Source organism: Lepisosteus oculatus, chromosome 7, assembly GCF_040954835.1.
Source record: "Lepisosteus oculatus isolate fLepOcu1 chromosome 7, fLepOcu1.hap2, whole genome shotgun sequence".
NCBI lineage: Eukaryota > Metazoa > Chordata > Actinopteri > Semionotiformes > Lepisosteidae > Lepisosteus > Lepisosteus oculatus.
This window is the reverse complement of record NC_090702.1, coordinates 5902949-5926790: the sequence shown is the minus strand read 5'-3', so window position 1 is coordinate 5926790 and position 23842 is coordinate 5902949. Positions and strand designations below refer to the sequence as shown.

At 40.7% G+C, this 23842-nt stretch overlaps 2 protein-coding genes and 1 long non-coding RNA gene across 3 annotated transcripts; 1 reads left to right on the top strand and 2 right to left on the bottom strand.

Annotated features, from left to right (window-relative positions):
- Positions 1–3852: 3852 nt before the first annotated feature.
- Positions 3853–8125, bottom strand: cdkn1bb (cyclin dependent kinase inhibitor 1Bb). Its single transcript, XM_006633724.3, has 3 exons — positions 7355–8125; positions 6659–6787; positions 3853–5114 (listed from the first exon to the last, which is right to left on the bottom strand). Exons 1-2 carry the CDS (start codon positions 7821–7823, stop codon positions 6669–6671), a joined length of 588 nt encoding a protein of 195 aa, XP_006633787.3. The 5' UTR covers positions 7824–8125; the 3' UTR covers positions 3853–5114; positions 6659–6668.
- A 29-nt stretch (positions 8126–8154) lies between these two features.
- Positions 8155–18598, top strand: LOC138240808 (uncharacterized). Its single transcript, XR_011190041.1, has 2 exons — positions 8155–8245; positions 17142–18598. It is a non-coding gene; the product is annotated as an uncharacterized lncRNA (long non-coding RNA).
- yars2 (tyrosyl-tRNA synthetase 2, mitochondrial) lies at positions 14737–23350 on the bottom strand. The gene is made up of 5 exons (XM_006633725.3): positions 22586–23350; positions 21220–21387; positions 19528–19683; positions 17238–17408; positions 14737–15035 (listed from the first exon to the last, which is right to left on the bottom strand). The coding sequence occupies exons 1-5, from the start codon at positions 23344–23346 to the stop codon at positions 14876–14878; spliced, it is 1416 nt and encodes a 471-aa protein (XP_006633788.1). The 5' UTR covers positions 23347–23350; the 3' UTR covers positions 14737–14875.
- Positions 23351–23842: the final 492 nt, after the last annotated feature.

The following is a 23842-nucleotide window of genomic DNA, read 5'->3' as shown; positions in this document are numbered from 1 at the left end:
GGGGTAGAGACCTGTGTCAGTGTAGGATGGCTGTAAAGGAACAAGTAAAGGTTAATTCCACACTGAAGCAGAAAGAAACACAACATTTTGGCTTTTGTGCCTTCTGCAGGGGTCTTTAATATTGCTTGCCCATAGACTACTTTGCATTTCTTCGAGACAGCTGAAGCAATAGGGTGTAATCTTTTACTTGACTGACAAAGCATGAAAGTAGGCTTGCAGAACTAAGTGAATGCCTGTAGGTGGAACATTATTTCATGCCAAGGTAGCCTGCAACATTAATGCTCTAGAGCAGGGATGTCCAGTGTCGTTGAACAAGCAGCTGACCGAACTGCAGATTCTGCACCACCAGTGGGACAATGCCGACTTAGGCCGGGCAGGACATGAGGGCTCAGCCTTTAAAACTGACGACGGAGACAAGGGCTCTAGAGACCTTGTGGCTCGTGTAGGGGACTGTATGCATTGCAACTTAATACAGCATCAGATAAGCTCTGCCATCCAGATCCTGCCACCTTACAAACAACTACCATTAAGTGAACAGCAGGCAGATGTTAGAGCAGGCGTTTAAAGAAGGAACAGCAGAGCCCTCTAAAACTGAACAGGGCACTAAGGTTTTGTGTGGACTACAAAGAGCAATAAGGCGACTTAGAAAGTTCTCCTACTACCGCCTCAGATTGATGAGGCACTGGACCACTTCCCTGGGTCTTGGTGGTTCAGTTGCCTCCATTTGAGACGCAGGTACTGTGGGGATAAACGTGCGTCACAGGGAGACAAGTGTGGCAGTTAGGGACTATGCATTGCTCGCACCACCTTCAGATGGCTTATGGAGAGTTTTAAGTTGTTTTCCCCTTTAAGGCTGCAGGATCTACCCTGGTGACATAAAGAGACACACAAGCATTCTTTTAATTAAAGTAGTACCCAATTTACTTCGTCATCAGGGCTTCACCATTAAGGGTGGTGGGCCTACCAGTTCCCTAAGAAGCGCCACCTCACTTCCTTCAGCATGAAACTAACTTCCTGGGGGGTGTACTGTAGTAGGACCAGAGGAGTTAGGCGCTAGCCCTACATGCCTTCACATTATTTCTGTTTGGGAAACTGATTGTGGGAAATGGGGCACTTTGCTCCTGTACTTTTCTGTTAAACTTTGCTTCTGGAAACCTAGGGCACACACCATGAGCAAAACACCTTCTAGTAACAGGAGTGAATTCTGTCTCTCTCTCCTCAGAGCCCACATTTAAAGCTTGCAACATTCATGAAATGTAGATCAGTTCCTTTCAGGGTTTTTATTTCTAAAACAAAACTGGAAGACATCAGAAAGAAACCTTCAGAGACAAGGCTGCTATGGAGCGTGGATTCGTTTATAAATCCCATTAAACAAAATCTATATATTATAGTTTAAATACTTAAGAAATTAGATCGTCCTCCATCACAGTGACATTTTGAAATTGTGTTGCGTGGCAACTTATGTACCGCTGCCTGCACTTACCTGTGGTTTCAGTTACTTTACATTCCCGATCTTCTTTGCATTAAGTCGGCAACATGCCGTATACAGTATGTGCACTGAGTCTCTCGTAGTCGTGGCATCAGAAGCTAATTCGTTTTTACGCGCCCCTTAATTCCACTACAGTACATTATTTCGCAGCGTTAGGAATGTGAAAGGCACATTCGTTAAGCAGGGCATGGACTTCACTGTCAGGTCCCGATGTTTTCCTAAATGTAATGCAATCTTGTTTCGATATCATCACAACCGTTCTCAGATCGTTTTGCCTTTGTTTTAAAAGGGCTGTAACGTGCTTTTTCCACCTGGAATTGCTAAATAACGTGTCCCACTGGTGACTTAACTTTAGGATACTAAAGTTCTTGGTCTTACGAAAAAGCGAATACCGAATTTAATACCCAGACTGCAACCACACCTATGATTTAATGTTGCAGGCATCAGCAAAAAAAAAAAATTCAAACCATACACGGGCACCAATAGCGTGGAGGATCACTAATTTGGGTTGTGCCGAGCTGTGAGAACACTCTGTTCTCCTACTAGTAAACTGCGTTAACGTTAACAACTACGTTGTGGAGTTTATATTATGTCAATGGCCGTTTAGAGTGGTGTGCTTTTCTCAATGCTTGTCTGATTGGATGAACTAAGCGTCAATTTCCTTGTTTTTCCCTTTTCATAAAGGGACTTCCCCCTGTTTTCGTATATTATTTAACTTGATATTTTTTTCAAAAAATGTGCCTTCCGAGCTCCTATCGTACCTCTGTCACTTTTATCATCGACAGAAAATAAAGTCGCTGACTGTTTTTTTGAAAGGAGGAGAAAGGAAATTTGAGGACGTGAATATTATGCACGACTTTTAGGATGTTATCATTTTGTTCTCAAGACGTTTTTAGGGTGTTATCATTCTGTTTCTCAAAATGCCGTCTTATAATTATTATTATAATTGTGTTTTGTAGGTCAATGTTTTGCTTTAAAAAATAACGATCTACTTAAAGGTAATATACAGAACCTACGGTATTGTGCGACGTAGGCGCATTTATAAAGTACCGTGTGTGTTCACATGTGTTCATAAACGTAGCGTTCTCATAATGTAATTATTCTGATCACATAATGTAAACTACATGTCGTTCTGTGTGCATCGATCTATCGGTAGCAAGTTGGGTCCCACTCCCCTGCAGTGTTTTGTTGCTATCTAAAATTGGAAAAACTCCCATTTCGAGTGTGCCCTGCGATCTTTAGTTTAAAAAAAACCCGAAATGTAAGAGTACTTGCTCTGGGGTTTTATATAACTTAACACAAGAATTAATACACGGCGTTTCTTTTATTGCTTGATACTTTGGATAATAAAAAAAAACACCACGCCTTTAAATTTAAGATCTAATCTTGCTTGACAATAGATTCATGTAAATTGTTAAAATCATAAAGGTTTTGGCTCAGATGGTGGTTCTATAGTGAAGTAATGAGAAAAGATCTGGCAACAGGAGAATTTCCACACCAGGAATGCGAACAGCGACGTACTAACTTCGTCCATCAATTGCAGGAATAGTTACAACTAATCGCCGTCATTATTACCTTTTTGTCCAAGATGTGACAAGATGACCGGATGTGAAATGGTTAATGAAAAGACATGGTCACTGTAATTCTAGCCTCAAATTATTTTGCATTCGTAGGCCCCGTACCGTAAAAGAGATTGTGCACATTGGGAACCGTGTTCTGAGAATGTGCACTCAGATAAACTGATATTTTTGGGGGAAAAAGGTCGTGTTTATTTTGAACTCGTTGAAACTCCGACTCACCTGTGCATCTTTGTTGCGCTTATTTGCTATTTCGATCTTTGTAATGATGCGGAGTGCTACAGTACACCATCCCTGAACTTACACTTTTCCTTTTTCATAAAAAAATCACAATCGCTTTCTCCCATATGTTTGTTTTATATGACCTGTAGACAATATTTATGTTTTTCACACCGATCGCATCTAAGTTGCCCTTACCAGAGATGCGTTTACAATTTGCATCTCCATGTTAGTGTTCACACCTAGCATACCAGGTGAAACATACTGGCTTTTCTCTCGTTTCTTGGCTAGGAGCTTAATATATTAAAATTAACAATACACTCATCTATATTAAACAGGACTGCAACAAACTTAAAAATATCTTAAATTGAGTTCGTAGTAAATGAAATGTTAACCTAGTGTATTTGAGGGATTACATTACAAAATATGTTATTTTAAAGCAAATAAGATTGTTTCATTAATTGCAACACTGGAAGGTAAAAATAATGAAATTGCTCTCCCCAGAAAGCACTTTTTTTTTCATTTTTAATGGACTGCAATATTTTTTAAACACACATTACAAAAAAATAGATATACCAAATCTTTTAATCTGGCTCAGTCTGCAACCTTACATGATTTTTTTTAAAATCAGGGAAAAAAACAACACAAAAAAGGAACAAAAAAGCAAAATGAACAAATTGCTTATCTTACTAGAAAAAAAAAGCTTTTACAGAAATGCACAATAAATGTCACTTTGGATAACCATAGACAAAACCCATTCTTCTAAATTATATAAAAATCTTAACATAAATAAGTTAGTATAATTTCTCAGTGTTTTTACAACATTATGTACACAGGTACACTTCAAAAGTTTTACATTTTACAAATACACAGGCAATGTAGTTTCTGGTTCATGAAGACATGAAATGCTTCTTCTAATGAACACAGTGCCCTTTTATGCTACATGTAAGAAGTTCCAACAAATTAAATAGATTTAGGCATGACTGAAAAACATTTCAAATGACAAAAGGAAAAGTCCAGATTATACGCCATTACTGCTGTTACAGCAAAATTAGTTACCAGTAGGCCATGCCAACACAATGTCTTTAAAAAAAATAAAATATGGCACTTCACTACAAAACCTTGTATATTACCGGCTTTATAACTGGATGAAATTTTGAACAAAAAGTTTTAATTGCTGCACACTCAACCATATCCTTCGGGTTAACGGTACAACATGTTTACACTGGATGATGACTGCAAAATCACAATACACATTTTAAAACAACTTACTACACCAATCAAGTGTAGAGGACATCACATGAACACTGCAAACAGGGTTTTTTTTAAAAGCCACGCATAATGGCTTTACAGGGGGTTGGTGACAATGATGTGGAAATCTCGACTCTAGTCTGCCAGTTTGTACTAACTTGAGAACTACTGAAAAACACATAAACTTCAAAAACGACAGCATTTTGGAAACATTATGAAAAACTACACCTCAAATCTTCAAGTCAAACAAAATTCACTCGTTTCGTATAAAGGAAATTTGTATTTGCAACAATAATAAAACTTTTTATGTGCTACATATGATGAGAAAAAATATATATACACAGGTAGTAAAAAAATGAGCAAAAAGAGACACCTAATTGCACACTGCTACATTGACTGCTGTAGAGGCAGTTTTTTCTTGAGTGCCAGAACTTTAGTGTTTACATATATATTTTATATATATTCAGTGCTTGTACAGTAATCTCCATCACTTGGAGAATTAACGATATGTATTTTTCTCAGCTCCTCTTCATCAAGCACTGATGTATTCGATGAACAAGGGAAATACATCTTCAGCTCTGAAAAGAGAAAACATGATATTCAGCATCACGACACGTTAGCACCAAACTGAAAAATAGGCTTTCAATCTTTGTAAGCAATCCTCTGACACAGTGCTCTGGAGTTTTAAGCCACTTTGAATGAAATCAAAGAAGGATCCAAAATACTGATCTGTGTATCACTTAAGAACAAGTTTGTATTACAGTTTCCTTTAATAAAAATTGCACACAAAAGGAGGCTACTAAATTAAATCAAATCCCTACCTTAGGGTTCTATCCCCCAAAACTTAAAAAAAAATCAAATCTTCCAACTGGGGCACTTTTTATAAAACAGATTTGCAATCCAATCCAATTACATTTCACATAAAACTTGTTGCAAAGCAATTAGCTGTGGACACTGTTTTGCCTCCCAACAATAAAAAGAAAAAAATCTGTTTATCACAGCCTTTAAAAATCACTTAAAAATAAGTGCCTGGAACAAAAAAAAATAAATAACAGTTGCATCTCCCCAAAAGCACTATTATGTTTATTTGACATCTCTACTTTCTTGGCTAACCAGTTCGCACAATGATTTATAACCTCTGAAGGTTCACAAGTACGCACCCAGATGCAATGTGAATACTTTCGTAGTACCTTACTGGCGAACCTTACTTTGCAAGCACGCACGGAGCGGTCTGTGAGCGAAAGTGCTCGCTGCCGTTCTCAGATTGGAACAGGTACAGAAGCAAGAAAACTGGGCCAACCCCTTCACCAGTCAAAGCCTCTCTTGCTGACGTGTTACTACTGTTGTTCAGTGCAGGCGCTTGTTTACAGATACGAGGGGAGCTCACTCTCGGAGGGCAACAGCGCTCTTGAGTTAACACGTCAGATCTGTTTGCTTTTAACCCCTTTTTTACACGTTTGCGTCTGTGTTTCAAGTGATCGTGAGCTGAAATGTCTCCAGCGTCCGTCCCGTCCCCCCCACAACCCACCCCCGGCCATCCTTTCTGAATGGATGATATAAAAGCGGCGCAGCAAATTTTAACCCGCTCCCTCCCACAGCGAGAACACACGAAGCCCCCCTGGACAACACCACTGTTTCTCCACCAACAAAATCCAAGACAATATTAAATTTAACGCCCTAAGTTTTCTATGCCTGCATTAGGTTTTTGGCCTGTTCTTCTTCAGGATGAGACTCGCCTAGCACTAAAAACCCAGAGATGAATTTAATTCGACTGCACCTGCTGTGTATTAACCATTCCCCGAAAACTACGAAAAACGTTTTTTTTTGGGGGAAAAAAAACAGCCCCGTAACAGTTTTAAAGGCATATTTCAAATGTATTTATTTTAACTACAAACTGTACTACAGCACTGTTGTTTAGCGACGGCCGACGAGAAACATACACTAATGCACTAATGAAATCAACCATAACGTCCTGACCAATTTAGAGACAACGCGACTAGATTTTCCAGAAAATGACAGTTCAGGGAAACATAAAGCTTTTTTTTAAAGCGGCGCGGTAGTGAGTTACGTCTGCGAAAACGTTTATAGTTTTTTACAAGACATTAAAATGACGAGAAGGTACCTTAAAATCTTCACTTCTGTTGCCTGGGGTTGGATTTACTGGGCGTTTGTTCCTCTGACCTCGTTACATTAGGGCTCAGGGCAACTTCATCCACGGTAGTATTGGCCCTTTTATTTTGCGATGAGTCCGCTACAAAAAGGAAAGACAAAATTCACCGATTAGCATTTCTTATTTATTTTTTTAACAGAACCATTTGAGAGGCGGGCAGGCGGTATTTTGGTCCGCCGTCTCAAAATTGGACGCCCGCACGCCACCGCAGGATTTGCATGCCGTAGTAAAAAAGCCTTTCAAAAACAGCAAGGGTGGGAGGTGGGGGGGGGATGTGACGGTGTCACAACTACGTGTGCATTTAAACCTCCAAAAATGAAAAACAAAATACGAAAAACAGCCGGACATGCGATACGTGCCTGCGCTCGGGTCGCCCCCGAAACGCACGCAACTCCACTCGCCTCTCGGAAACACTCCGACGCGGCTCCGATTAGCGCGACATCAAATAAGATACAAGACGAAAACAAAAGAAAACCTCCTCGAATGCGCGCAACGCCTTTCACTTTAAAAACAAAAAATTAAAATCTGGACTTTTTTTTCCCGAAACCGTGAGATCGGCGACCCAAAATAAATACACCCGATATCTTTTTTTTTGCTGTTGTTGTTATTGTTGTTTTGTTTTCTCGTAAACGTGAAGCTGATCTCTACCATGGCTTGCTGATCTTTTCCTCGGCGTAGTGCGCTGGTCCCTGCAATCCGTTTGACTTGCCGGTTTCTCCGCACTGTCCCCGGAAAGCCTGTCCCCAGTGCCTTCGTGACACGCAGTCCCCCCACAGCTGTGATTCCCATTAAGATCCAAACTGATATTCCCAGACGGACAGATGCCCTTCGACGCCCGTGACGGCTTCGTGTAGAATCGCGGTACCTCCGTATCCTCCACAATTTCCCACACGTATCTCCCAGGCGAAAGGGGCTTGTGATTCGCGAAATCGAAATTGTATGTCGCCTTGGACGCCTCTTCCATCTCCTGCAAGTGTCCCTTTAAATCTCTCCTTAACTCTTCGTGATCCACCAGCCCGAAGAGGTTTCTGCAAGCCGACGGCTTGGGGTGATCCGACGGTCTCGCATCCATCCTCTCCAACGTCGGGCTACCATTTGAAAGACGGACATTTGACATTTTTTTTGTCCTCTCTCTCCACGCCAGGGGGAAAAAAAAAACAACAAGAGTAAATGAAAATATATATATATAATTCTGTTCGCCTCCTTCAAATCGATCCGACACGAACGCCAAATATTATTGCAAGCAACAACGCCAGCGCAGGCATGCCGTGATCTGAAAAAGACGTGCGAAAACTGTAACGCGAGCAAAAGTAATCTCCGCAGACCATCAAAACAAAGTGCAGTTGCAAAAGCCACTCCTGTCAATTTAGTCTTGTAGTAAGACGGGGGGGAAAAAAAAAACAGACAAGCCTTTTCAGTACCCAATATGGCGATTGAAGGGAGGCTGACTGAGAAAAAAAATGATTGACACCGAGATCGACTTAAACAGAGAAGGAGATTCATTGGTTAAAGCAAAGCGAGACGCCCACGTTTCTTAAGGTGAGCACCGCTGTTTTTCGTTTCTACGGTCTCTGCAGCTTCGTATCATTAAAAAAAAAAAGCCCAAATGCATCGGAATCTCTTGTTCGTTTGGAAAAATTCCTCCGCGGCGATCTTTAAATCCGCAGATTTCTGATCGGCCCAGCTTTGGTAGGCTTGTTTTGTTTTGGCGGAAGTAGGAATTGTAGCCGGAGGAAGCAAAGTCGCTTCCAGATACCAACAACGTTAATACAGAAGAAAAAAAAAAGGGCAATATCTCCCACTGACCTACAGTACTCTGGAGACGTGAAAGAATAAATGACCCTAATCTCAAGCCGTTTTTTTTTTCTCATGACTTGGCATTAGCAAAGGCTTATAGGTGTTAAACGTGAATAAATTCCGCAGGCGTGCACCACGTTGCATTTTGTAGCAAAACAAGGCGCCCGAAAGGCGATTGGAAACGGGTGGTTTGGGATAACTCCCCTAGTCCACCTTAATGCGTTTTGTTGCTTTTGAAAACTGGGGGCTGCGTGTCTGCAGCAACCTTGCTATGATCTAAAGTGTTTTGTTTACGTATAAGCAAGTCACTCCCCGAGCAGAGAGAGTGATACAGGCGAAGGAATAGTAACCACGAAACGAAAAAGAAAAAGGTATAGAGAGGGTTGAGCGCCATCATACTATGGGTTGGGTAGACGGGGCAGTTATTAGTAGGCTGTTAGCTTGACTGCCACATTTTAGGGTCGATTTAAAGGGGTACGGCTGAACTGTAGTAATGCAATGTTTATGGTGCCGTGCCAATGTACAGTAGGATGCGGTGGAAATGATCATTTTTACTTTTCCTTTATTAGTCCACTACTAATTGACGAAAACCTTGCTCAATAAACGATTTGGCGGAGTCACGTTTCCCGTGGCAAGTAAAAATCTCGGGCAATGCAATAATTGAACATGATTAATTGTGCTGTTTTGTGTAATAAAATTGACTTTTTAGTCTAAACCTGTTACTGAGTGTATCACGGCAGCAAACAACGCGTTGTTCCGTTTTACCATATGAGTAAATAATGAGCTTCATTAAGAACTTGGCGCTCATAAAGCATTTGGTTCACGCTTCCCGTTAAAAGATCCCTTGGATAATAAATGTACTATATTCAGAGAATGGTCTACTATCACTCTTTAAAACTACCGTGTTCTAACACTTTCTCCCATAACTAAAAAAATAAATACATTTAGTAAAAAATTATTTTGGAAAGGGGGGAAAAACTTTGCAAAGACTTCAGGAAAGTCAAAGGTCTAGAATTAGGAACAAATGTTTCCAATTTCGAATCTGTTCTGCGTGTTGAATGTTAGAGTGATTTGGTTTCTCTTCTTATTTCTGTTTCATGCTTATTTAGATTATGTACCATGATAATTAAATACTGCTGTTAAAAGTTTATGATGTCACTTACATATTTTTTATTGCAGTGATACTACTGGCACTGTTGACTTGAGGTCTGTCACGTTTAAAGAGTGGATGATGGTAGCAATTTAAAGCTGTGTCAGTAAGTAATTGACCTTAGGAGTACAGGTTCAAATAAAATGAAGAGACCCTTTGGCACGTGTTTATAAATTTACATTTAGAACATGTTTTATGTCATGTTGCAGTTGTGATGTCTTTTCAAGGGTATATTCCAGAATACAGAAAAAAAAAACTGATTATGGGATTAATTTAAAGCTTTTAACACACCAAATAATGAAACAGTTAAAATGTTAAATCTGTTTTGGAGCTGTTAAGAATGTGGTGTGAGACTGTGATGTAAAGTAACCAAATTTTTCTATCTGTTAGAAGTATAAACAGTGTGTAGGCACATCACTTGATAAAACTTTGTGTAGGTGGATTTAAATATATTGAGATTGTAGCACCAGCTCTTGTTAATAGGTGGTATTCCAGTTTTACCAGAATTTACAATATTGTGGACATATTTTACACCTAAATAAATGTTTCTGTTCTTACTTTAAAACTGCAGGACCTGCTGCACATCCAGTTATATGAAAAATATATTTGTACACTTTACCATTTAACAAGAATCTGGCCTTCAGTATCGTTCAGTTCAAAAGGTCAATGTCGCTGGCACAGGAAATGGAACAATGATTCAGTCGTGTGCAAATGCATTGTTAGTTTGAGAGCTAGGGATAAGGTTAGCTTTAGGACAGTTGTTTTAGTTACAGATTAGTGGTGCCAATAATGAGCATTAATATACTGTAGCTACAGTGCTGCATCAATAACATTTTACGCTACTGAACAGCAGTAATTCTCAGTGGGAATATTACATAAGGGTACAACAGAGAATTAGAATCTAACTTAATGAAATAAGTGGTACAAAGTAAAGTAAGTGGCACAAAAAGCAAAACAATAAATTTAGAGCAAAGTGGGATTTGCCTTTGCAGAATATACAGAATATACATACTATACTTCAACTGGTTCACAGTACATCACCATAAAATTAGAAACCAGAACTAATTTTCGATGTGATTTCAGGGCTGGAGTTTGGTGTTTGTAGGCCCTAGGCACTTTCACTCCAAAAAGATGGATAAATGCCAATTGAAGGACGCCGACTGACATGACAGTACTTTAAACTATTCTGATGCTAAACCACGTGATTGATGGAGCGAGTCGAGAGAACAGCCGCTAGATAGAGTATGACTATTGATTTGGAGCACCTCGAGTCGAGCACAAGCGTGTTGTTTCAGCTCGTTTTTCGTTAGTCACTAGTGTTTCCCTCTTTCGTAGGCCCTAAAAATGTTTCGTAGGCCCTGTGCCTACAGTGCCTAATGGGAGATCCGGCACTGATGTGATTTTGTTACAATAGGCAGAGTTAGCTTTGCTATGCTATGTATGTGCTCAACTCTTGCACAAAGCCCTCGTCATACTTGGCACTGTCTTATCACTGTCAGATTAAACTTTGCTACAGTAAATACTTTTTTATATTGGCATATTCCTCCATAATGATGGCACACAGTAGGCATTGTGCGTGTTGTTTACTCAAAGAGTTTACAAGGTCATAAAGTTGACGTGCAGAAGAACATGTGAGATGAGGTAATGCCCTGGGGGGAAAGAATGCTGATCATGCTGAATTGATCTTTTAGGAGCAAGGAAATGCAGGCAAATATCGATTTGCTTTTTTCTCAACAACATGTCTTTTACGGGCACATTATTTGTTGTAGGCTACAGTTCAATAGGCTGTGTTAAGAGTTGCATTTCTAGCTTCGGCATTATAATCTCTTGACCATAGGCTGTCATAACATGTCTTGTTCTGTATTATTTACTCCTTGGATGCAGTTTGACCTTTTAATGTTTTTTGTTTGTTTGTTTTCTGCACAATAGATTATTTTAGAAATTAGAATAAAGGTCTTGTAAAACCCAGCCATCCGTTTGCTTCATCCAGTACAGGGTTATATTTTGGATGGGACAAAGGTTCATTATAAGGCACAGACAGACACACACTCGCACCATTTTCCCCTGAAGCCAGTTAACCTACCAGCATGTCTTTGGACTTTGGAAAGAAACCCAAGTGAACATGGGGAGAACATGCAAACTCCACACAGACAGCACCCCAGGAATTAAACCCAGGGTCCCAGCACTGCGAGGCAGCAGTGCTAACCACTGTACCACTGTGTTGCCTGCATCTACAATATATAATTATGTTTGTTTATCATAATAAAAGTCTCACTGTATTGTAAATATAGAATAACATTTGGTCAGCTTTTACCAAAGTACACAGTTGTAAACGATGAGTGCATTTCATATCGCAAATTAAACAAAACGGTATGGAAATTACCCCCCAAGAAAATAAGCTATAAATTTGTCTGCTCCGACATGTTTTCTTAAGGGGAAAGAATTTAAAGTGTGCCTTATTGTGCCTGGGAGTGGATTCTATAGACAGTACCAAAGAAATGAAAACATTGATCGTTATATATATATAACTGAAAGTTTAGGGTAAATCAGAATATTAAACATTTTTCAAATGTACCATCGTGCCTCAACGTGACTGTTCAGTGTGCAAAGCATAAATGCAATAAAGGCAATTTCATAATTGTTCAGACCTTAGACTGGTGTTCTTTGCATAAATGCGTGATATGAAGAGTTTTTCTGGCCCTAAAATCAAATAGTAATGCTCTTCAGTCATTCACACAACTGGAATAATAATATGAATGTAGTTATTGTTATGAATAAATACATGTGCTATTTCTACAAACTCCTAATGCAGTAAAATGCCGCGAAACCTAAATTGTTTGTCGGACCCCAGAACGTCTGTTTATCACTGACATCTAGTGGCTTAAAAGTAAAGTACACGCGTTTATTAGCGTTTCAAAGGCAAACACAATTTGTACTGTGGGTGGATTTCCAATGTATACATTGTATAGCCTACTAGTCTTTGGGACTAGACCCAGGGAATCTGGATTTGATTCTGTACTGGCGAGACATCTGTGGGGATAGTCCATGCTTTCCCCAGGTCCTTGTGAGTTACCACTGGGTGCTTTGGTTTCGATCTTCCAAAGATCTGCTGGAGGCCTGATGTCTCTAAATTGCATGTGTGTTACTGTGTGCCCTGCGATTAACTGGTGATCTGTCCGGGCTGTAGTCCATATTGTGCCCTCTTGTGCTTTTGTTGCCACAACCCTAAACAGGAATGTGAGACTTTCTGATTGTGAACCTTTGTTTAATGGAATATTTACTGTATTATGGTGCAGAAAGACCTTTTGTCTTAATTGCATTGTCCTTTAGCGAATAATGTTCTTTTCAGCTAAGCCCTGATCTTTTAAAATACCATTGCAAAATCTTTCATTCATTTTTTCTCTGGTTCTCTGTGCCTGAGCAATTTAAATAAACATCTCTGCTGAACCTGGCTCAGAGTAAAATTTAAGCAAATGTTGCACCTAAAAACAAGAGACGTTTTCTCTTCCTCTGGGGGCGGAATACAGTGAGCTGATTGTGTATACAATACACATCTCTTTGTGGTCTTGTCTGGTCAACAGGGTGACTGACCTTTAAGTGGTCACAGTGGTGGGTATGAAAACTTTGAAGGCAGCTGCTAACTAACGTTCAGGATACCTAGAACTGCCAAATGTCCTTTTGTTGCTTCTGCTCCGTGGTTTCTGGGACATGGGAGACAAACTCTTGCTGTTTATAGGGAAATGCTTTAATTGTCACTGAGCTTTCTCTTGACTATAGTAATAACCTAACAGGATCTCGCCAATACCCTGCACTTGGAACTTCAAAAATGCTGACTGCCATGATTGAAAGACCTTTAGTCTGTTTTTCCATCTTTTATTAAACCACCTTACTATCAATAATGTGTGTTGATCATTCTGCTCGGTCAAGGTAAAGTGTATTTGTAGATAAGTTTTCTTTTAGTATGCACACAAACATTATCATGACCAAGTTGATCTATATAAACGCAAAGCCTCTATCAGACGTATACGTCAATCACAAATGATTATATCATTTGGTGAGTGAAACTGGTTTTTATAGGAGCTTTGTCTTTTGCAGATCCCACTACTGATCTTCTCTTGAGAAGAATTCATGTAACAAATGACTAAGGCAGGTTATTTGGCTTCTGGGAAATTTGGCCTTAAATGAAAGTGTGTCTGCCCTCTGATGGACCCTTTGGCACCTTGAAATTTGAAGAAATGGTTTGAAAATGGATGGATGGAAAAAAAAAAGGCAGAATACGTTATCATCCAAAAAAGCTGTAAATAATTCAAATCGGCCCTGCCCTTATTTATACAGAACTTCAAGAATGACTAAAAATGCAGGCAGCTATATCATGCTGTAACTCACAACTGGCAACCCACTGAAGCTCAGCAGGTGTGAGCCTGGCCAGTACCTGGATGAGAGACCTAACATTGCTGCTGAAAGAGGTGGTAGGAGTTAGTGGAGCCAGTGGCTCTCCCTGAGGTCTGTGTGGGTCCTAACACCTCAGTACAGTGTTGGAGATACTATATTGTAAAAAACCGCAATTCTTTAGCTGGCTGACTGTGATAATTAAAAATTCCAGGGTGTTTCTTGAAAAGAGTAGGGGTGTTACTCTTGTGTCCTGGCCTTAACCAATCATGGCCTCCAAATAATCCCCATCGATGAACTGGCTTCTCTTCCCCACTGATAGTTGGTGTGTGGTGAGCGTATTAGCATACTATGGCTGCCATCACATTATCCAGGTGGAGGCTGCCTTGTACCTGTAATGTGCTTTGAATGTAGCATCTAGAAAAGCACTATATAAGTGTAAGGAACTATTATTATTAAAAATATAACTCTTGGCCCAAGTAAAAAGAATGCACACAAACATGAACCTCTGATGACTCTTACGAACCTGAATTTTGATACTGAATAAAATAATATGTCCCAAAATACACATTCTTGGAGAATAAGGCACAGAGGAAATCCAAAATAAGGTATGGTACAGTATGTGTTAACAGAATGAGCTGATAATTCAGCATCTTAATGCTTAATGCAAAGATCACGTAGGTAATACAAAAAATGACAAATCAGAATATCTTTATTTAACATATATCTTTTATATCTAAACGGTGTTGGAGAAGTCCAGAATAAGCTAACTTTGCTTTCTCTTCTTCAACAAGTGGTGTTGTTGTGGAGAAGGGTGGAAACCGAGAACTGCGTCACAGATTCAGCCACTTGACAATGTAAAAGTTTCTCTTTCCTATCCGGATGAGGGTCAGTCCATTCAACAGAATGTGTTCCCTGGGGATCAGCACCTGCTCGGGATTGGTGACTCGGCTGTGGTTTATCCACACAGCCCCTTCAGTGACCATCTGATACCTGTGTGTTTCAGCATAAAGAAAAATAAATTTGTATTATTTTTTTTGCAAAGCCAACCAAAAGAAATGCAAGTGAAAAAAGGCTACACTAAGACTTTTTTACATTTATATTGCTCTACTTTTGGAAGCATATAAGTCATTGGACTCATTGGGAGGGTAATCTTTATTTCCATGTGCACTTTTTTTTGCGAATTTAACACACTACTAATATCAAGTCAACAATAATCCAGTCTTTCCACAAAATGTGGCAAAGCCACCTCCAATCTTGCACAGACTTTGCAACAAAGCATTTAAGCGATAGTGCAAACATGTGGCAAAAGGTTTTGAGGGCAGAGAAGACAAAATCTGAACTTCCTGGTGTGCATGGAAAATCTGGCTCAAACCCAAACACAGCACACCAAACAACATCTCTGTGTTTGTCTGTTGTGAAACATGGTGGTGGCAGCATTTTTATGGGGCTGTGTCTGAGCAGGGACTCGGATGTTTGTCAAGGACTAAAGGGAAAACGGACAGAGATAAATACAGGTAGCTTACAGAGGACAAACCTTTTCAGTCTGCAGACCTAAAGCAGAGCTGAACATTGACCCTAAACCACACTGGAGTGGTTATCGAGAAGAAAGTAATTGTCCCAGTCAAAATCCTATCTTGATTCTAACAGAAAATTAGGAAAGACCTGAATCTGATGTTGTTCTGTCTAATGCTATTATATTTAAGGAACAACAATTTTAGAATTGTTTTAAGCAAGACACTAATAATAATATGATGTTTTTGGTTTCTACTTCATTGTATGAATGATTACAACTGGAGGGCACTGCATCAGTAATTAATCTTGTGTCAACTGTATGGTTTATGTCCAAAATCTGGAGAAAGCTTTACGTTTGTGAATGACGGAGTCATTCTTGAACAACATCCCTCTCTATAATAATAATAATTGCTTACACATATATAGTGCTTTTCTGGACACTCCACTCAAAGCGCTTTATAGGTAATGGGGACTCCCCTCCACCACCACCAATGTTTAGCTCCCACCTGGATGATGCAACAGCAGCCATAGTGCACCAGAACGCTCACCACACATCAGCTATCAGAGGGGAGGAGAGCAGAGTAATGAAGCCAATTCATAGATGGGGCCATGATTGGTAAGGCCCAAGGGAAAATTTAGCCGGGGTTACACCCCTACCCTTTTTGAGAAATGCCCTGGAATTTTAATGACCACAGAGAGCCAGGACCTCAGTTTTAGGTCTCATCCAAAGGATGGCACCTTTTTTACAGTATAGTGTCCCTGTCACTATACTGGGGCATCAGGACCCACATAGACCACAGGGTGAGCGCCCCCTGCTGGCCCCACTCACACCTCTTCCAGCAGCAACCTTAGTTTTTCCCAGGAGGTCTCCATTCCAGGTACTGACCAGGCTCACACCTGCTGAGCTTCAGTGGGGCTGCCAGTTGTGAGCTGCAGGGTGATATGGCTGCTGGCCATATTCCAAGAGGACAATGACCCAAAACATACAGCCAAAGCTACACTGGAGTGGTTTTAAAGGAAACCATTACCTGTAAAGCGCTTCGAGTGGAGTATCCAGAAAAGCGCTATACAAGTGTAAGCATTTATTATTATTAATCATTATAAAAGAAGTCAATGTTCTTAACGTTCTGGAGTGGCCCAGTCAAAGCCTGGACTTCAATCTAATCAAGAAACTGTGGCAGGAATTGGAAAATTACTGTTCGCCTAAGGTTCACTTCCAACTTAAGGGATCTTAAGCAAATGTACAAAGAAGAATGGGTCCAAATTGTAGTGTCCAAATGTGCAAAGCTGTTAGACTGAGAGAAATTACAGCCATGAGTAATTTCTACCAAACATGGCTCTACCAAATATTGACTCAAAGGGGGTGTTTAATTATGCAATCAGTTATTTTCTGTTTTTTAGTTAAAATGAATTTAGGAGACTCTGCAGAACTGCATTATTGAGTGTTCTGTGTCAACCAGTGGCAGAAGAAACCAATTACACACAAGATGATTACACAGTGAAGTCTAAGGGGGGTGAATACTTTTGATAGCCCCTGTATTTTTGATTTCCTGACCTGTAAATAGACATTTCTTTTGCTTGCAGACTGTTCTCAAATCCCGATGTGAGCTGATATTAGAGGCGTTATTGAGAGCGCCTCGTGACGATCAGAAAAGCTCAACTGCGCGGGATGTGACTCACCCTCTGGCTCCCTCTGGAATGGCGTTGGCTCGGCGGCAGGCATCCAGGACAGATGTCCCCGGCTCCAGCAGGAGTTCACAGAATGGAGCCTCTCGGAAAAGCTCCTGTAGCTCCTCATCCGTCATCTGCTCCAGGGCCTGCAGGCTGCCATGGTAGAGGGCGTTGGTACTCCTGCCATCACCCGTAATGCCACAGATTAGTACACCACTTCGTAATAATAATTCCTTGCACTTTTATAGTGCTTTACTGGATAATCCACTCAAAGCGTTTTACAGGTAATGGGGACTCCCCTCCACCACCACCAGTGTGCAGCCCCCACCTGGATGATTCGACGCAGCCAGAGTGCCCCAGTACTCTCACCACACACCAGCTCTCAGTGGGGAGGAGAGCAGAGTAATGAAGCCAATTCCTAGATGGGGATTATTAGGAAGCCATGATTGGTAAAGATCAGGGGGATAGTTGGACAGATTGCTGGGGTAACACCCCTACTCTTTTCAAAAACCTCCCTGGGATTTCTAATGACCACAGAGAGTCAGGACCTCGGTTTTACATCTCATCTGAAGGACTGCGCCTTTTTACACTATAGTGTCCTTGTCACTGTACTGGGGCATTAGGACCCACATGGATCCCAGGGTGAGCGTCCCCTATTGACTCCACTAACACCACTTCTAGCAGCAACCTCAGCTTACCTAGGAGGTATCCCACCCAGGTACTGACCAGGCTCACACCTGCTGAGCTTCAGAGGGGCTGCCAGAGTTGCAGAGGGATATGGCTGCTGACATAGTTCAGTCACCACACCTATTAAATCCATCTTATAATGAGCACAACCATCTTCTCACCCACCACACAGGAAATGAGAGGAAAATAAATCCTAAAGACTTGTGCACTATTTTGAAAAATCAATCAATTCAATTGACTTTACAAAGCAGTCAGAAAATCCTCCAACTCACACACTAATTGTTACTAGTTCCTGTTTTGGGTAGCAAGAATGCATTTGACAACAGAAAGTGTTTAATTACTATAATTAGCATTATTTTTATTATTGCAGAATCAACACCAGAAGGAAAAATGAAATCATGCTTTAACAGATGGCAAATCTATTTCAACTGTAAATCGAATACTTTAATAATTTATATCAGTGACCACACAGACGTCTTTAAAAATGAGGCTCAATAACATCACAAAACAAAGTTACCGATTTTTAGTTTAGCTGAAGCTGTTTCAACTGACGACGATATAAAGATTTGGACTGTCCAGGGCCTATACTATACTGTTTTATATGTCCCAATATACTAACTTTATTATTATTCGTGTTCATTTTCTGAAATAAAATACAAATAAAATTATTTTATTGTTAACTACAGCTGGAAACTCCTTAAATGTATTGTTTCAACAGCTAAATCAAGTGCCCAACCCTCAGTCTAGAAGGACTTTATATTTATAGGTCTCTTTAAACCTCCAGCTTCTGCAAGCCAAGGAAAGGCTTCGACATGTCCAATTAAGCAAATCATAAATTCAGTTAGGCACTTAAGGGATCATGCAGAAATTCAGAAAATGTCTCTCCAGGCACCCTCAAGCAAAACATATCCCCGATTACTTAAGCATCTCCAATCCCAAATTGAAGAGGTCTAATCTATTACATTTTACGGTTCACTGAGAAATCCCATTTCAAAAGACTGGCAACATTTGTAGGTTAGTAACTTCATATCTCATATAGTTAACTGTACAACTAACATACAAGTAACCAGGCTCTGAGACGTTTAACAACTTCTACTTCAATAAGTGCATGTTTTGAGTTACCAACTGTTAAGAACATTGAGAAACATGCATATCCAGTTAAAAATATAATTAGGGTTCTGGTTTAATTGACTGTCCACATTGGAAACGAAAACCCAGAAGACACTGGGCCTTCCAAGATTTGAGTGCGACACCCGAGGAGTAAATATATGTGCCTTCTGCTCCCACAGGGTGCGGGTTTGAAGTTACAAAGTATCTAAACTGAAGTTTGAAGTATCTACGAGTAACTGGAAGCACCGCAGTAGATTTTGATTTGTTAAATGGGAGGGTGAAATAAATGATCCAGAACTCAAACGGGTCACAACCAGGAGACGGTGGGAGCATGCGGGACTGGATTGGGAAGGCCTGGCCCATATATGGGTATTATATGCGGATTGTCAGTTCTTTGGGAACAGGAGCCCTAACGCCACCATGGAAATAGAACATAAGGAAAACCATACTTGTGTCAAAGGGAGAAGCCAGGTTTTAAGAGGGCCACAGCCCCACAAAATACCTTTTGGCACTGTCTAAGCCTTCTTTGCCGTGAACCAGCTTGGTGACCTCGGCTGCCAGGCGTTTCTGAGCCGAGCGCTTCTCTGGTTCCTTGCGGTGCTGGTCCATCACGTGTTCCACTTCGGGCAAAGGGAGGAATGTGTACATCTTCAAGTACCTGCAGGAATGGGGGAAGGGATCATTTTATAGCACCGGCCCCTGTACCTTGAGCAAAAACCGGAAGACTTCCAAGAGAACGTGCACACCATTTCTTAGCATGAAGCCGATTCTTCCATATACCTTGTAAAAATACACCCCCCCCCCCCCAGAATGAAAATTTCCCCATTTTCTCATTTAAAATGTGAGAAAATCTCACACTAAAGTCTCATCAGACTCAAAAAAGGAATCTCAATCTAAACTTTAACTGACAAAGCCAAATTTAATGGCATTTATATTTATAGAAGCTGATCTGATTTGACTGATGTAATACATTTTCAAAATAATGTTGATACTGCTGACTAGCTAATGCTGATGAACCTTACTGGGAAGCTGAATCTCTGCATCCACACAGACACCTATTAGATGTAACTTTTAACTTGGATGTTCCTGGTCTCTAAACGCTGTAAAACAATGCAAGCATACCTAGAATTGGAGCTGGGAAATGTGTGTTGATTGTCAATTTCTGGTTCTGATCCGATTGCTTTTTTCAGGACAGTAATAAAAAAACAGGAATCACTTATCACTGGAAGCTTTCAGATCTTTCAATAAATGTGCGGTGTAAAATAAAAACAGGAGTTCCATGGCCAACATTGCAACCTAGTGGACAAACTATAAAAGTGACCATTTTTATTACATAAAAAAACCTGTTGGCAGAATGAACACTATACAATGAATTAAAAATGCTCTGTTTACACCATCAAACCATTCCTGCTGGTTATTCATCCCACTATGCATTTTGTGTCTTATTTCAGCCTAAAGCTATCCTTTTTTAGCACACTTGTAAGTGTATTTCACATATCTCTGTGAACAGAACTCAACCATCTGCTGGAAATGAAAAATACAGTGGACACCCTCCCCGAAACTATGTGGGCACCCTTCCCACTAACGATGTACTGAACGCCCAACAACTGAATCTGGGGTGCAGGCCTTGTGGTCAGCTTATCTCCCTAGCTATAACTTTTGCCTAGTTTTATTGTTAAGAAGATGTGCCTGACATTTGAATATACTTTAATCAATCAGACAGCTGAGCTTTTCACTGAAGCACCATGCACAAGAGGCCAACAGTGCCCAGTCTGGGATGTGAACCCACAACCTCCAAAGCCTTAACCCCTTCTCTATACTGCTATCCACAACTTGCTGTGTGAACTGGTGACACATGACAAGCAACACACAGTTCAAGTCTCCAAACGTGGGAGTGTTAAGATACCAGTGAGACAGTCAGTGACCAATCAGTGAGACACACCAGAGGGGAATTGCAACAAGTGCAAAAAGTGGCAAAAAAACCCCCCACTATATCACATAAGTAATCAAAACAGTGGTCTTCATCTGTGCAATTGCAACAATCTTCAACTCAAGGAATATTTAAGGGAAAAACAACTGGGGAATATGCCACCGGCAATGCAGACCTCCACCTGCAATGGAGGTGTGAAGACACTGGATTCCACACACAACCGTGTCTGTAACTGCACACACCACTTCACTGGGGGTTACTTGCCTTTCCACCACGGAGTCTGGCTGTCGCATGAAGTACTGGTAGAGTTCAAAAGGTGAGGTCTTGTCCCTGTTCAGCCACACCGCGTTGCCCGCCGTCTTCCCCAGCTTGTCTCCTGTGGAACTTGTGACCAGCGGGACCGTGAGGCCAAACACCTCCTGCCCAGAGACTCTGCCATCAAACGAAACACGCAACATGAAACGCGGCGCATCACATCCTGTGGACCAGCAGACGGTCTCCCTTCTCCTTGCGTCAGAGGAGAGATCAATGTGAAAAGGTGCCTCCCTCCTTATTTCGCGTCTGGTCATTTCCTTGTGGTGCCCCCCCTCCATACAGCTGCTCCCTCTCCCATAACACAGCCAACATACTCCAGAACTACCACTTGAGGTGTTAAGTATTCACAAAACACAGCAAACAATTTGGCTTTTGAACAGTACACCTAATCCCAGCCAAGTGGACTTAGTCATGACAATTTTAGCAACAAAAGAGCACTATGCTTTAATTGTGGATTTAACTAATTAAGAAGTATATATGAGGTACCTCATATTTTCCTTTACCTTTGCATAAAGGCTGTGTTGCTTTCAGTTCCTTTTGCATTAGTAACAAGCCGTCTCTGCATATTACACTTACATGAGATTTCTCGAAGCGACATCCCAAAACAGTTAGAACAAAACAAACACTTTAGACTGCTGTTGGCATATTGGAATTGAAGACTTTGTTCATATTAGGTCTTAAGAGATTTCTAGATGATTTTACCTAGGGAAAACAGTCTACTGTTAAAGTCTAATTAGTAACCTACAGTATTAACCGTTTCCCCTTGTTTTTCAACATTTTTTTCCAGGAAAAGAGCAAACTGCTCATTATAAACAGGTTTAAACTCCCAGTTGGAACTCTTAAATTAGTATTTTGTTTAAAAGAACGTTTTATAGAAGTTTACAAAGAGGTACAGCAGAAGTAGAATAAAAAGTAGACATAAACCACTACCTGAAAAATACACTGCATCTGATGTTTAAATAAAAACAAGCGATAGGAGCTTGCGTAACTACTATGTATGACCTGTAAACTGAATGTGGTATTCTTTACATGTGGGTTGTTTTAAACATTTCAAAAGAAACATACTTTTAAACACCAGGTTCGTACGTGTACATAACTTCAAATATTTTTTAGAAGGGCTTTTATTTAACTGGTTGTTTGCCCCTTTGCTTCCCATACCTCCATCTTCTATCTCCTCTCCTTTTGTATGTGTATTTTTTGTTGTTGTTCTGTAAAGCGCTTTGAGAAGCCACTTCTAAAGGCGCTATATAAATCATCATCATAAACGACAACTAAAAACGCCTTGTTCGAATCTTACGAGTTTGCACATAATTACTTGTGAATAAATTCGTGTCCCGACATCAAGTTGCCCAGCTGGTCGGTTCCCCCGAGCTGTATCCTGCAGCCGTGATGCTTGCTGAGGTGATAGAAATCATAGGCTTGAAAGAGCTGGTAGGAGAACTCGGTCAGACTCATCCCTTCTGCGCTTTTCAGCCGGGACTGCACGCTCTGCCTGCTGAGCAGGGTCCCCATCCGGAAATGCCGGCCAACCTGGGACAAGAAGTCCACGACATTCCAGCCCCGGTACCAGCTGGCGTTGTTCAGGACGGTCACAGTGCCCAGCTTTTTGGAGTCGCCGCAAAAACAGAGTTCGTGGTTGGCGAAGATCCGCTGCAGACTGCTTCTGATCCCCCGCGTGTTTTCTTCCACGGTCTCCCCTGAGATCGGCTCCCTTTCGGTCGTTTTCCCACTGGGGTCTCCAATCTGGGCTGTAGACCCCCCGATGAGGGCAATGGCGTGGTGTCCGGCGCTTCGGAAATGCAACAGCCCGATAATGGCCAGCAGATTTCCCACATGGAGGCTGTCAGCGGTGGGGTCAAACCCGCAGTAAATGGACTGGGGACCGGATTGCAAAAGCTCGGGTAACTCAACCTGAGCCGCCGATTCGGGGAAGGCATCCTTCAAGACTCCCCGCTTATACAAAGAGGCTAGAAACCCACTGCCAGCCGAACTAGATCGTCGAGCGAATGAGAGGAGAAAGAGACTTTTCTTCTTTATAGTGAAACACTGACATACTTTTCCAATGGGCGCCGCCATATTTGTGACCTATAACCCACAAAGGGGGTGTGGCGAATAATACGACGGTTAAAGCTATCTGGAGTAAAAAATATATATATAAAAAAGATAAGATGTAATTTTACACCGACTGAACACTTCACAATTTACGCAAAAAAGTAAGTTTGTAAGGTAGTTTTGTATGTTTATGTAAATAAAAAAATAGTGTCATGAAAGCATTCCATGTTAATTTTCTATAAAAAATATTCAACATATCTGCATGTATTGTAAAAACAATGTCACGCGAGCCGATGTACTTCAAGGGAAGTTTTCACAATTAGTTTTGCTTGGTTTCACACACAGTACATACTGTATATTAGTATGATCTGCAAAAGGTCACTATTATGAATTATTTCCAGCAATAACAAAGACAACAATAAACATGCTCATAAATAATGCATATTGTACATCACTTAAAAGAATAATATCAACAAAAGAAAGTGTCTTTTAAAAATACACACTGGGAATCGTATTATTT

Coding starts and splice junctions, on each gene's coding strand:
- cdkn1bb (XM_006633724.3), bottom strand. CDS start 7,823: ATGTCAAATGTCCGTCTTTCAAATGGTAGCCCGACGTTGGAGAGGATG. Junction 6,788..7,354: donor GAAAAGATCAGCAAGCCATG/GTAGAGATCAGC, acceptor TCCTTTTTGTAG/CGGACTCATCGCAAAATAAA.
- yars2 (XM_006633725.3), bottom strand. CDS start 23,346: ATGGCGGCGCCCATTGGAAAAGTATGTCAGTGTTTCACTATAAAGAAG. Junction 21,388..22,585: donor GGACACGAATTTATTCACAA/GTAATTATGTGC, acceptor GTTTGATGGCAG/AGTCTCTGGGCAGGAGGTGT. Junction 19,684..21,219: donor CCAGACTCCGTGGTGGAAAG/GCAAGTAACCCC, acceptor CCATTCCTGCAG/GTACTTGAAGATGTACACAT.